Source organism: Scyliorhinus torazame, chromosome 4, assembly GCF_047496885.1.
Source record: "Scyliorhinus torazame isolate Kashiwa2021f chromosome 4, sScyTor2.1, whole genome shotgun sequence".
In the NCBI taxonomy this organism is placed as follows: Eukaryota; Metazoa; Chordata; class Chondrichthyes; order Carcharhiniformes; family Scyliorhinidae; genus Scyliorhinus; species Scyliorhinus torazame.
Window position 1 is genome coordinate 101,017,956 of NC_092710.1, and position 15,473 is coordinate 101,033,428.

The following is a 15,473-nucleotide window of genomic DNA, read 5'->3' on the forward strand; positions in this document are numbered from 1 at the left end:
AGCACCAGTAGCAGTCTTTCTGACCTCGTCTACTTTAGCTCGCTTTTACGTGATTTTTTTCCCCCTTGTGGTTTAAATTCCTCAGTAACACTGAACTCTTTCAGTTCAACCACCTGTGCTGCTGCCCTGCTGTTACTGTGTAAATACTGTCTAGCAAGAATTAAATAGACGCATTGATGGAACATATCCCTTACTTTCAGGAGCTACATGCAAAGTAGCCCATCCTTTATTTTAGCAGCACAGAACCACACTTTAGCGGTCCCAGTTACAATGCGCAGTTTGCATCAATGCATACGCAATTCTGCCTTTGCACAGCAATGGGAGCAAAGTCACACAAAGCACTCTCGAGTAAGAGGTACAACTCTAGATCCAGCAGATAGTGTCACAGCACCTGGGTTTCACACTGGGTGCTGCCTGATGCAAAGCCAGACTTAAAATCAATTCCCCTGGGAACACTGTTTAAACTTTGCTGTAAATGTCAGCATTCTCCACACATTTGGATTCAACCAACGTTCAGGATCAGTCAGCAAAGCTCTGTTGCCCCTGGCTAGAAATCAACTGTTTGCCTGCAGTATAACTCTGGTCTAAATATCCCACCAGTAAGACCAGTATCTGTAACTTTGATGATGTCCTGTTTTCACTGACCCATTGACATTTTCAATGTTATCCATTGTTATTAATAATAAACACCCTAATACAGTACCAATACTCACAAGTAAATGACCACAATCTGATCTGACGCAACATTTCATTTCTAATGAACATGTTATTGGCTTGAAATCGTGCAGCATTCTTCTTTTAGCGGGTTCCATTAACTGGCTTATTTTAAATAGATTGATGCCTTTAATAGTGTAATGGAAAAGCAAACCTACCGTCTTGTTTGTTATGAATAATGCACAGAAAGATATTAACCCAGCTAACAGTTTAATGAGCAGAAACTAAGATTATATAAACATGTACAGATGCAAAAATATGTAAAACATTGAAGAAAATACTCACAGCTGGGCCTGGTGGACCAGCAGGACCAACACCACCAGATCGGCCTCGGTCACCCTGTCCAAAACAGAGAAATATGGAGCATGAATTTCTGCACAATTTACAGTGTGGGATCAGTTTATCCACTGACAACATGAAGTAACTCACATTGAGGTGGTATTTATTGAAGCGTGTGCCTTGGGAAGAAACTATGGCAGATAATGAACATTGTTTGGAGGGTATTTAATTCTTTAGTCCTTGTTTTAATCAGTGTTCAGGAAAAGTTCTTGATTTCTACCGGATCACCTCGTGGGTGTTGAGCCAACAGCAAAGGCCTAGTCCTCCCTCTAGTGTTTGGATGACCATATCGCGTCAAAGTCTTTCAAGAACAACAATACGTCCATCCCAAGTTGCTTCACAGAGGCATTGCCAAATTAAATTGGACAGCGAGTCACATAAGGAGACATTAGGGCAGGTGGTCAAAGGTTTGGTCAAGGAGGAAGGTTTTAAAAGGAGCAGAGTGAGGCAGAAAGGTTCAGAGAGGGAATTCCAGGGCATGGGGCCCAGACAGCTGAAGGCATGGCCGTCAATGGTGCAGCTCTCCATTTAGCTAGATTTTGAGCATTTATATCTTTTTATCCATAGATATCCTTTCAAATCCTTTTGATCTGATCACCACTCAAACTGCGATCCACAAGGGGATACATCAAGTTAATGTAATGTAAAATATAACTCTTCTGAGAATGCAAACAGTGCTTGACTCATTTCTATCTATTTTTCATCTGTCAGAATCTTGTACACCTTGGTAAAATCTCCCTTCAATCTCCTTTGCTGCAAGAACAACCCAGCGTCACCAACCTAACCTTTCAGAGATATATACCGTCACAAGAAATAAAGCTCCACTCAATATTGCTGTCATCTTGGAAATACCTAGAGCTAGACTCTCCATTTCTGAGGCGAAGTGCTGACGCCAACGGAGGAGCTGTGATGTTCCACGATGGGAAAATCAGTGCAAAACCCTCGCCGATTCAGGTAACAGTGAGAGGCTAGCACCGGCGCCACGTGGAACTTCCGTGGAACCCGCAGAAAACAGCCAGAGAATCACCGGCCCGGGCCGCACACGCGCTGGGCTGACAAGCGGCCTACACCCCCACAAGTCGCGCCAGAAAACATGGCGCCAGCCGTGCTGTGCCGTGTACCCGCCCACCCCGACCCCACAGCACACCTCCTGGCCTTTCCCCACCACTCCCCCCAGACCTAACCGAAGACCCCGGCCAACGGCACGAATCTCGGCAGAGTGTGACGGCGCTGGACACTGTCTGGAACCGGCACGCCAGGCTCCCGACCTCTGGGACCACAGGCGGAACATCACGCGTGGGCCAGCTGATGACGCGGCACGATGTTGCGACTGCGGGTAGCGCACGTCCCGATGATGCAGATTTGGAGGGGGTGGAGAATCGCTACAAGGCATCAAACCGCCGCCTTCCCCGATTTCGGCATCGGGAGCCATTCTCCGTCCGATCGTCATTCTCGATTTCGGCGTTGGGCTACGGAGAACCCCGCCACCTTACTTATAATTTTGAAAATAAAATACAAACGAACACACAAGATAGGAGCGGAACTAGATCATTTGGCCCCTCAAGCCTGCTCTACCATTCAATAAGATCATGGGAGATCTGGTTGTGTTTTGAATACCACATTCTCATTTACCCATGAAAACCAATGATTCCCTTGCGTAACATGAATCTATCTACCTCCGATTTTAAAATATTCAATGATCCACCTCCATCGCCCTCTGAGGCAAAGAATTCCAAAGTCATCTAACCCTCAGGAGAAAACATTTCTCCTCATCTCTGTCCTAAAACCCCCTAATTTTAAAACAGTGGCCCCTAATTCTGGACTCACTCACAAAGGGAAACATCCTGTCCACACCCACCTTGTCAAGACCGTTTAGGATCTTATTCATTTCAATCAAGTCACCGCTCACTCTTCTAAACTCCATTGGAAACAAGGCCAGCCTGTCTAACCTTTCCTCATAAAACAATCCATTCATTCCAGGTATAAATCTCCTCTCAACCACTTCCAACATATTTACATCCTTCCGGAAATACAACCACCAAAACTGCATACAGTAGTCGGAATTGTTTGGCTATTGTGATTCTCTTTTCCCCCGACAGCACAAGCCCGCCCACGTGTTTCCCGGCGGTATGGGGCGGCTTCAATGGGAAATCCCATTGACAAGCGGCGGAAGTATAAAATCCCGCCACCACCGAACGCCGCACCGCCAAGAAACACTCGGCTGGGAGACGGAGAATCCAGCCCAGTATTCACTCTGTGGCCTCATCAATGCCCTGTACAACTGATGCATAACATCCTTACATTTATGATCAATTCATCTCGTAATAAAGTATAGTTTTCCACTATCCTCCTTAATTACTTGCTGTGTCTGCATACTAACATTTTGGGTGCATGAGAACACCTCAATCTCTCTGTTCCTTGGAATTCTGCAGTCATTCTCCGTTTGAGTAATACTCTAGTCTTTTTATTCTACATACTGGATACCATTGCTCACAGACCTTAAGATGTTCAGCAGTCTTTAGGTTTTCTGAAGAAAAACCAATATTGTTGTTGAGGATTATAAACATTCAGCTACCCAGAGTATATCACCTCCAACTGGTGTTCACATATGAAATACAACCAGTGTGATGCTAGTCACACAAGGACAGTTTTGCCATTACTGACAACTTTAAGAAAACACATCTCAAGCGATATTTTTTTCTTTTGTTAGAAATGTCTGTGATGCTCTCTACGAGGCAGAAGTCTTGAGAGATGAAAGACATGGATATTTTAAAATACCAGTTGGTTCCTGATCTACTCAGCCAACATAGGAGTCGCACAGAAATAGCTGTGGAATTAGTGAAGGAAATGTCCGGTAATTATTTTTGGTGACAGAACTGGTAATTACATTAATGGGTCAGCTCATGGTCACAGAGTAATTCATTTCAGAAAGTCCTTCATCTTTTGCCCCTGAGAAGATTAAAAGCATATTTCAGGGGATTAATCAGATGCTATATAGGCACACTGCTGGGAAACTGAGCTTTTAAATTCCAGGCATTTATAGAAAACAATACAATGACTCTGTAAATGAGGCTGCTCTGAACAGTGCACCTAAGCCCATTCCATCAGTGACCTATCCAATTAATCCCACTGCCCCTGACCTTTCCCCCATAGCCTTGCAAATGTTTGCTTCCCAAGTGATTGTCCAATTCCCTTCTGGAAGTTGCGATTGAATCTTTTAGGCTGTGCATTCCCGATCATGACCACTAGCTTGGTTATGAATAATTCTCATCTCAGCTCTAGTTCTTTTGCCACTTACCTGACTTCTATGTCGTCTGGTTACCCACCTTTCTCCACTGGAAACAGTTTTTCCTCATCAATTCCATCAAAACTATTCAGCATCATTAAGACCTCAATCCAATCTCCACTTAAGCTTCTTTAAAGAGCACGACTGCAGTGTCTCTATATGTCCACATAGCTAAACTTTGACAAAGAGTCATCCAGACTGGAAACGTTAGCTCCTCTCTCCACAGATTATGTGAGACCTGCTGAGATTGTCCCGTTTTTTTGTCTCAGATTCCAGCATCCGCAGTAATTTGTTTTGATCTGAAATTTTATATCCTGGGTATTCTAATAAACAACTTCTACATCCTCCTTCCAAAATGTGGTACCACAGAATTTATCACAGTAATCTAGCTGGGGTTAAATCAGCGTTTTATAAAGGGTTAGTTTAACTCTTGTACTTTTGTACAAATTGCCCCTATATCTTTTCTTCATTCTTTCATGGGATCTGTATTGTAACCACCCCCAAAGGAAGGAGTCCACATCGGGTTGCAGGATAAACAGAAGGCTTATTGATGATTTCTTAAAGAGCCTTTAGTCAAAGCTACTCCTCCGAGTGAATGCCGGCCGGTTCTGAGCTGGCTGGCTTTATACTGGAAGCTCCAACCTTTTCAGCGTGGGAACGCATATCAGGGGCTGGTTTAGCACAGGGCTAAATCGCTGGCTTTGAAAGCAGACCAAGGCAGGCCAGCAGCACGGTTCAATTCCCGTACCAGCCTCCCCGAACAGGCGCCGGAATGTGGCGACTAGGGGCTTTTCACAGTAACTTCATTTGAAGCCTACTTGTGACAATAAGCGATTTTCATTTCATTTCATTTTTCATTTCTCCGAGGGCTTCTGGGAAAACCAGGTCCCCCAACTCTGTAGGCTTCAGTTAGTGTACCGTGCCGGAGAATGTCCCTTACGATTGGAACACTGTAGCAGTGCAGTGGTGGGTGGAGCCTGTACCTCCGGGTCCCCCCACCAGACGCCCCAAGGCATTCGGACACCATCTCTGAATCCTATGAGGACACTGCCAGAGGGAGGTCCTGGGGCAAGTGGATGACGGCATCACTGGCCCCCTGAACCATGGTCCTGGACCCTCAGGAACGGGACTTGCGGACACATAGGCGGTCAATGGGCCAGCAGATGGTCTAAATGTCGTCGCAACTGCTGGACCCTTACCTGAACAAATAGGACACCGGACCAGTCTGCTGCAGCACAGTGCCAGATAGCCAACAGATAAAAATTATGTCTCCTGCGGCAAAATGATGGGTCACATGATGTGGGGAAGGCGCGCGCACCTGCTGATCTTGGCAAATCGCACCTTCACACCAATGTCCGGGAGTAACAACCCGAAACGAGTGCAGAGGCATCGACCCACCAGCAGTTCTCCTGGAGTCACCCCAGTCACGGTATTCGGTGTGGTCTGGTACTGGAACAAGAATCGGGCCAAACGGCATGATTCCACGCATGCGCAGACCGGCCGTGGTATTTTGCCACATGGGCGGGGCGTTCTCTTCTCCGCGCCGGCCACGGCGGAGCCCGACAGGGGCCGGCGCAGAAGGAAGAAGTGCCCCCATGGAACAGTTCCGCCCTCAGATCGGTGGGACCCGATCACGGGCCAGGCCCCCCCCCCCCACCCCCCCACGGTCGGAGCCCCCCCCGCGCTCCCCGAGGACCACCCATGCCGATTTTCCTGCCATGTCCCGCCATGTGGGACCATGCGTAACCCATGCCAGCGCAACTGGCCAAAAACGGACGGCTGCTCGGCCCATCGGGGCTCGGAGAATCGCCGGGGGGTGGCCGCTGACACCGGCCCCCGATCGGCGTGGCGAGTCACGCCCCTGCCCAAAAAACAGCGCCAGAGAATACGGCAGCCGGCGTCGGGGCGGGATTCGTGCACCACACATAGCTCCTCGCAGCATCTTCATCCTTGTCACTCTGGGGTGCCCGGTGTGTAGGTCCCGTAACACAAGTGCCTGACCCCTAGTCGGGAACATGACACATGTACCCCACAGCAAATCCCCGCCTTCGATACTTAGCTGTGACATCTGGGTTGAAAAAGCCCACAGTTCCCCGGGCAATTGGTGATGCTGACCACCTCGGAAGACGAGATTCTGTCCGGGTCCAGTCGTGGATGCGAGATCGGTAACCAGCAGGGAATCCATAAAATTCAACACAGCCACTGTCCCATCCACCAGAGGGGGAGGCGAGGTCGTGGCCGGCAGGGGCAGCTGGCTCAGCCCGTCAGCAGGCACCGAGTCCCCGGCCGATGCCTTAGAGAATATTCATAAACGGTGAGCAGCAGAGCCCACTGCTGGGTGCGTGCCGATGATATGGGCAGAATCGCCTTATCCTCACGCAAAAGAATCAAGAGGGGTTTGCGATCCGTAACCACAGTAAAATAACGACAATAGACGTATTTTTGGAAATGCTTAACTTCAAAGACCACCGCCAAACCTTCCTTCTCTCTCTGTGCATACTTGCGCTGGGCGGCAGTCAGCATCCTTGACGGGAAGGCGATCGGTCTACCGCCCAGCATCCGATGGGTCAGGACGGCCCCGATCCCTTAGGGCGCCGCAGCGCAAGTGATGACTAGCGCCTTACCCCCATCATAGTGGGTCAACGTGCCCGTCGAGGTCAGCTGTCGTTTGACGCGATGGAAAGCCGCCTCCTGGTCAGCCCCCCAGAGCCAGTCCCGATGTTCTTTCAGCAGGTGGTGCAGAAGAGCTAGCACCGTTGCCAGGTTCGGGACGGACCAGACCGAGAAAGGAGCGGAGCCCTGTTACGTCAGTCAGTGCTGGGGCAAGCTGTATGGTGCACACCTTGTCCTCCATCAGGTGCAATCCGGCATGGTCCACGCAGTAGCTCAGGTAGACCACCTCTTAGCGTGAAAGACACACTTCTGCCACAGGTGGATGCCATCTCCGAAAACCAACGAAGCATGGCCTCCAGATTCCGTAAATGTTCCTGGTCCGCTGCGACCGTGACCAGGACATTATCCAGGTATACCGCAACCCTTGGTAGTCCGTGCAAAATTCCATAACATGTTGGAAAAGCTGACAAAACCCCAAAATACTCATAGAGGCCACGCTGTGTGTTGATGGTAAAGTATTTATATGGGGACTGATCCAGCGGCAGCTGCAGGTAGGCATTGCACATATCAAGCTTGGTGAATGTACAGCCTCCCGACTGCTTGGTATGGGGGTCCTCGATGTGGGCCTGGGGTATCAGTCCAACTATGAGGCCATATTAATTGTAAGTTTATAGCCGCTGCGGAGGCATACGGTCCAGTCTGGTTTCAAAACAGGAACCACCGGTGCCACCCAATCCGAAAAACGCACCGGCCAAATGATGCCCAGGTTCTCCAAGCAGTCGGTCTCCCCACTTACCCTGTTCACCAATGCATAGGTCATGGGCAGTGCCCTAAGAAAGCGAGGTTGAGCCTCCAAATTGCCATGGATCTTGGCCATAGCCCCGTGGATGGGCCCCAAACCAGGCTGAAAAACTTCAGGGAATTTCACTGAGCACCTCGCCCAGTCCACCGGACCCAACGTTCACAATACGGTGTCAGTGTAAATAAAGGTGGTGCAGCCAATCACACCCCAAGGGGCTAGGGCCATCACCCTAAACCACAAACAGGGGGAGCTCGCCCGCCTGATGACCATAGACAACAGGGGTGAGCACCATCCCCAGGTTCTGCAATCTGCAACTACTCCCTCGTATACAAAGCCAGACAAGCCAAGGGGGGGGGGTGAAATATCAACATCCGCACACTGTGCTGGATGTGGTCAAAGGTTCTCTAGCCTATTACCGACACTCGTGCCCCAGTGTCCAGCTCCATGTGCAGCCAGTGTCCATTTACCTACATGGGGATGCAGATGGGGGTTACGTGGGGCGCCGCTAAGCAGTGGAGCTGCACCACAGCCTCTTCTTCGGCCGGAGTGTCCAAGTGGTAAGCCCAATCGCTGGGCCGGTGCCGACACCAACAGGGGTGATGGAACCTCGGGGCTCCCTGCTGTCCCCGACACCGGCCGCTGCACGTCACACACGGAGGCATCTCGCCCACAGGCGAACCAACAAAATGTTCCGGCTGTGGAGGGTGGTGCCATGACCAGCACGACTGCCGCACATACCCCGATTCCCAGGACATTGACCTCCATATCCTGGATCTCCTGAATGCCACGTTCCATGCTCTCCTGAAACAGGGCAATCTGCAGCGCCTGCTGGAGCTTAAAGTGGGCCCCGCGCAGGAGACGCCACTGGGTCTCAGTGTCATCGATGCCCCAAATGAGGCGATCCCGCTAGGGAGACCCCAAATGCATAAAACTCAGCAAGGCGGCATAAGCAGGTCATGAAGTCAGACAATGACTCACCCAGGGCCTCCTCTGCTGTATTCAGATGGTACTGTTGGACAATGATGGGAGGGAGGGGGGCTGAAATACCGGCCGATGATTTCCACCAGCTTTCGAAAGTGTGGGTGTCCAGCGCACCGGATACGTGAAGTCGCAGATCACCGCGTAGTCCGAGCCACACACGCCATCAGGAATATCACCATCCGCCACTCATCATCTGTCGTTGCCGTGAAAATGGTAGCGCCTGTGCTCTGCATAACAGGTCAAACCTTCAACTCCAGCATCGAACGCATCTACCGGCTGAACAAAAGCATCGTAAAGGACCATGGGTCCTGTCCTGTAACGGGAGGCCCAGTAGGTGGTCCAGGAAGAAGGCCCCTAGCGTCAACAGGGGACCGTTAGTTTTCCTCATCGCCAGAATTGTAACCACCCCCAAAGGAAGGAGTCCACATCGGGTTGCAAGATAAACAAGGTTTATTGAAGATTTTTTTTTACAGAACCTTTAGTTAAAGCTATTCCTCCGAGTGACGTCCGGTTCTGAATGACGAGTCCTCGGAAGCTCCGCCCCTTTTAGCAGGGGAGCATGTATTCTCCAAGGGCTTCAAGGAAAACCAGATCCCCGACTCTGTAGGCTCCAGTAGGGCCTAGGATATGACGATCTGGGCTTCTTTTGCTGGACCACTATTTTTATTACCCATCCATAATTGCCCTTGTGAAGGTGGTGGTGAGCTGCCTTCTTGAACCGCTGCAGTCCATGTGGTGTAGGTACACCCACTGTGCTGTTAAGGATGGAGTTTCCGTATTTTGACCCAACGACAGTGAAGTAACGGTGATATATTTCCAAGTCAGGATGTTATGTGGCTTGGAGGGAAACTTGCAGATGGTGGTGTTCCCATGTTTTTGATGCCCTTGTACTTCTGGGTGTGAGAGGTCACCTCAGTATTCCCAGTCTCTCACCTGCTCTTGTAACCACAGCATTTATATGGCTACTCAGTTCAACTTCTGGTCAATGGTAACCCCCCCCAGAATAGTAGGGAATTCAGCGATGGTAATGCCGTTGAATGTCAAGGGGAGACGGTTAGATTCTCATTAATTGGAGATGGTCATTGCCTGGCACTTGTGTGACGTGAATGTTACTTGCCTCATATCAACCCAAGCCTGAATGTTGCCCAGGTCTTCGGCATTTGTACATGGACTGCTTCAGTATCTGAGGAGTCGCAGATGGTGCTGAACATTGTGCAATCCTCAGTGAACATCCCACTTCTGACCTCATGATGGAGGAATGGGCATTGATGAAGCAGCTGAAGATCACTGGGCCTAAGACACTACCTGAGGAACACCTACAGTAATATCTTGGGACAGAGACTTCTGTCTCCTACAACCATCTTCCTTCGTGCTAGGTTTGACTGCAACCAGTGGAGAGTTTTCACCACGATTCCCATCGACTCCAGTTTTCTTGGGCTCCTTGATGCCATACTCAATCAAAAGTGGCCTTGGTGTCAAGGACAGTCCCTCTGACCTCACCTCTGGGGTTCAGTTAGCTACAATAAAGGTCAGGAGCTGTGTGGTCCTATCGGAACTCAAACTGAGCGTCAGTGAGCAGGACATTGCTGAGTCAGTGCCGCTTGATAGTGCTATTGATGATCCCTTCCAACATGTTACTGATAATTGTGAGTAGACTAATGGAGTGATAATTGGCTGGATTGGATTTGTCCTGATTTTTACGGACAGGACACACTTGGACAATTTTCCACATTGCTGATTGGGGGGGGGGGGGGGGGGGCAAGTTCTGGAACACAAATCCTCGGTGCTATTGATGGAAAGTGCCCACTCTCTCCAGGTCTCTTCTCCTGTCTCTCTCTCTTCCCCCGCCCCCACCCACCACATCTTCCCAGTCCCACTCCCCACCGTTGCTGGTCCGCCACACTCCTCCTTCCAGGACAACCCCCACCATCCTTTCCGCCCATTCTCCGACCCACGTATCTTTGAAATTGTATCTTTAAACACTTCCTTTGCAGCAGCTGGTACCGTAGAAGGGGACATGCCTTTCCACTCTGTACCCCAGTTTCTCCACGCCATGGGCGCACTTCGCTGCTCCTGCCTCACCCAGCTGAGTGAGGAAGATTGGGCGAGACAGAGGCTTGGGAATTACAGCAAGGGGAATACTGTCGAGACTGGCAATCCATCAGAGATTGTCACAATGAGGAAGCTACAGGCCATTGTGTTACTGCCATCCAATAACATCCATAAGTGTTGGATTCTCCAGAAGGTGTTATTAATTTGACCAGAATTCAGGAAAGTTTACATCATTTGCATTGGATGACAAAAGTGCAACATTAGAAACTTTCCTGGCTGTGTTAAGATTCAGTGATTCTGCCCGTTTCTGCAGCGTAGTTTGTAGAGGTCTATCAGATAGGAAATGCTTCTGAAATTTTAATCTGATAAAAAGTAATGAGCTTTTTGTTCTCTTTAACTGGTCCATACTTATTATTGTTACAGTATATTACCAAATGTACACAGATAAGAACATACAATGTGATCACTCCCTATGCAGTCATCTAGCCTTAAGAGATGATTCAAGCTTTTATCAGCAGAGAATATTTTTGACAGTAGTGCAACCAACCAAAGCTGTTTGAAGACTTCCCCTGAACAATCACACACAAGAATATCTCAGTCAAGTCAAACTTAACTACAACTGCAAAAACAAACCACAGTTCCCACGGATTGGTTGCAAGATAAAGGCAGTGAAATAGTGAGCTACTCACCGGAGGGCCAACAAGACCCGGTTCGCCCAAATCGCCTACAGGGCCCTGTTCACCCTGTCAGTGAAGAAAAGGCACTTTAAATTCTGTGACCCTTTAAGTTAAGTATTTATTTCACCGTTTTGCTGGTTTAAGTGGTTGGACAGTTTGCTTACAACACATTTTTCGAACCATAAGTTAGTACAACAAAGAACATTTTAATAATTCATGCATCTGATGCTAAACTACAACATCCTGCCATTGAATCTGCTGTTATGGGTCAGGGTTTAGAAAACTCCAAAGTATATCACGGAGTTCACCTGACCTACAACTGTTTATTTATTCTGGCCGGTCTTTCAGGTGTTATTCAACAGAGGCCTTAAGCACTTTTAATTAAAAACAAAGTTTATTCTACGAATTTAGTTAACATTTTTATAAACACACATAGTAAGCATTTTTATCAACTACCAACATAAATACCCCACACAGCTACAGTACTCTATGTATAACCCTTAATAAATTTCCCCCTTAAGCTGTTCCAATTTAATAACACGATCCCATAAACCAGGAAACCCCTTTCAAAGGTGTGGCCCAGCCCACAGCACTGAGACCTGGTTTGGATGCTCTTGTGTCCTTTCCAAAACAGCAGATTTGAATTTCTTCCAGAAAACAATTATTTCTTTTCAAGTTATCAAGCAGTCTGGAAACAACTTTTAAAATGCAGATGGAGAAAAAAATATTTTTTAAACCTATGCAGAACAAAACCAGTTCAAACTCAAAGCGAAAGTAAAACTCAGAGCCACAGCCCAGCTCCCAACTCAAAAACGAAAGTAAAAACCCAGAGCCACAGCCCAGCTCCACCCACACACTGACATCACTGAAGCCATGTGATAAGACAAAAACATTTCTTAAAGGGACACTCCTATGACACAGCTACTCTCGACACGTTTTTAAAGTTTTTCTTAACTTCTTCATTGCTACGTTGAGTTTTGATACCTGCTTTGCTCGCAGGGTAGGCGACCCATCGCAATCCTTCAGCAAAAAAAAGGATAATGTGATCGGAACTACAGGCATCAAACTGTCCAACAATTGGGACAAGTTGAGCAATGATTTCATCTCTAGCCAGAGGCTCATGGAGGAGTTTACTCTGGTTACCTATCTCCTACAGTCTTGCCCATGCCAGGTGGCCCTGGAGAAGGAGCACATAGTGTCCCTTGGTAAGCGGAAGGCATTCTGTGGCCAGTGGGTACTGCAGGAGCTGGAGGAGGTAGGCCATACTTGATTTAATCAGTTTCCTCTGTTTCACGGTTTAGTTTCCTTCATAAAGGGAGGTACTTTTCTTTGATGACACAGGTACAATCATGGGGCTTCTTATTTGTTTTATCCAGAAAGACCTTACTCTGGCTCTGGGTTTGCACTCAGCTGGCAGCGACTGAAGTCGATGATGAAAGCAGGAACAAACCTGCCTTGCTCAAACCTAAATAAAAATGTGGATTTTACTGTTGGTTTAAGGCAGGATTAGGATGGGAAACCAGCCATTCGATGGGTCAAACATTAGCTTTTCGCCTCTGGGAGCAGGGTCTAAAGCAATGGTGCCAACCTTGAAGAAAGCTGCCCGCAAGAATCTAACAATATCTGTGGCATGAACTCCTCTTTTCCCAACATCAATTTAAATCTGGCACCAAGTCAAGAGGATCTCAACAGTGATGTCAGCAAGCAGGGTAAGCAGCCAATCACATTGAAGGATTGGGGGAAAGCATCATTGTATCTGCCAGCCCCAAAAGTGGTATTATCAGCCGTATTTTAGGGAGACTTCTTAAAAAGCCAAGCAACCAGTTCCACTGCGTCACGCTGATGGGGCGTGCTCAGATTGAGCCCATCCTGCGAGCAACTTCTTTTGGATGATAAGAAAGAATCTAACACCCCCAAACCTCCCAGCCCTGCCCCATGGGGCAAATACTTCCCAGGCATGTCCCCCTCCCCATGAGCAATGCACTCACCTGGGCTCCTTCAGCGGGTATGCCCGCCAGGTCAATGCTGTGGGAGAGCAGCTGTAATTCCCACCCGTGTACCCTCATGCCGACGTGAATGGATAATCTAACGCGGGGGGGGGATGATCAGGCGTCGAGGCCAGATAATGAGATTCAAATTTATTATAATGAGGTTCCCGACTTTGAATGTCAGGATTTCTGTAACATCACTGGCAGGGACGGCCTGTTACATCATTGGCCAGGGCGCGAGAGCAATCGCGGCAAGACCTCCCACCAACGTAAAACGTGATTTGGGCCTCTTGCGTGATTTTTCGCCCCAACGCCATTCATGCCCAAACAGAACGGAAAATTCCCAGCCAACGCAAGGCCATTTTTGAGCTACTTGGCTTTTTAGGACAATATGACAGCTTCATAGCTGCTTTTCTAGGTAGAAGATTTTTATTTCCATATTTTGTTGAGCCGATTTAAAATTCTGCAACTGGCATGGTGGGATTGGAACTCAATAACATTTGATGCTGTATGAATAAAGAATGCATTATGAACAACAGGGAGGTGATAAATTTGTCCAGATATTAGAATGATAGAAAATTCAAAGGAATTCTTTTTACATACAACTAAGGTACAATCAACTTCGTAGCTGTATATTTCTATCCCATGTCACTCTTGGCTACAGGCTGTTCTTACATTATGGTTAATAGAATATTTTTGATTGGCCAATTCTATGTATTTTTTGTGGGGGTTAATATTAGATTAAAAGTTCAAGGTCAACTTACAGTTTTACCAGGAGATCCCATAGTACCATTCAAACCAACTGGACCTCTATTACCCTGTCAAAAAACAAACACAGCAAGGATGAAATGGGAAGGAAAATAAATTGTTTATTTAAAAAATCATTGAGTAAATAGCAATGATTCAAAACCTAAAATGCCTTAATGTCGAAGACACTGGCAGCCCAGAGAAACTGAAACCATTAGCTCACTAAACTAGTTTGCCCCTTCTCGAACAAATTTAAAATTAAAAATCATTTGTTCAACTGACCTTTGCTATTTGCTATTACACTAACTTGTTCCATTTGGATGCCAATTAGCTCCTTCCACAGACCATGCACAATGTGAACAATCATGGACATTACCCAACTCCTTTCATCTGCTAAAGAAGTGGGCGGAAAAGTTTCATCCTTTTACAAACGGTAAATCGAGGAAAACGTGGAGGTATCTAATCTCTGATCCAATATTATACATCCCAGATACTTGTGTGATGATCGAGCTGATCAGGAACTACACCTATGCACAGCAGTCAATCATTTCAACCTGTATTAATTCTTTAACCCTTAAACTTATTTCTTACTATATACTCAACCTCCCACCGGCATGGTTTACATGTGGTACCACCCGGTGGGAGCTGGGACCTGCGGCCGCGGTGGCGGTCCTGGTGGGGGGCGGGGGTTATCAGCGGTGGCCAGGCCCGCGATCGAGGCCCACCAATCGGCAGGCCATCGCGATCTGGGAGGGACCTACCTTCCTCCGCACGGGCCCGCTGTGTAGCTCCGGCGGTGCCCGCGCCGAGGGTGGCCGCCATGCGCATGCGTGGCCGCGCAGTCTGGCCACCAGGGCAGCCAGAGCTGCGGGACGCATGCCGGGGCTCGGCTAGCCCCTTGGATAACGGAGCTTCGAGCAAAAAGTCCGGAGTGATTGTCGCCCGTTTTCCAGCAGGCTTGGGGACTTAGTCCCCAAAAGGGAGAATCCGGCCCCGAGAGTTGATTGAAAACAGACATCTGGAGAAATGATGATATGCAAATGCACCTATAAGTGGAAAACAAGTATTTTACATATGTGACAAGCAAAAACAATAGGGCTATAGGAGGTGATAACTTCAAAGTGGAGAGATAAGGAAATGGACATGTACCTGCAAAAAGAATATCAAAGGGAAAGAAATAATGGCTGGAATCCTCCAGTCATTGCGATTCTCTTTTCCCGCTGGCAGCACACCCCTGCCCTCGGGTTTCCCGGCAGCGTGGGGTGGCTTCAATG

The 15,473-nt window shown here is 48.1% G+C and overlaps 1 protein-coding gene across 1 annotated transcript in view; it reads right to left on the bottom strand.

The window, feature by feature from the left end:
* The window catches only part of LOC140411421 (uncharacterized), a 196,684-nt gene that overhangs the window by 46,371 nt on the left and 134,840 nt on the right, over window positions 1–15,473 (bottom strand). The window contains exons 27-29 of the mRNA XM_072500528.1: window positions 14,217–14,270; window positions 11,477–11,530; window positions 1,000–1,053 (exon numbers count right to left, since the gene is read on the bottom strand). Coding sequence (XP_072356629.1) covers window positions 1,000–1,053; window positions 11,477–11,530; window positions 14,217–14,270 — 162 coding nt within the window. The remainder of the gene's footprint in view (window positions 1–999; window positions 1,054–11,476; window positions 11,531–14,216; window positions 14,271–15,473) is intronic.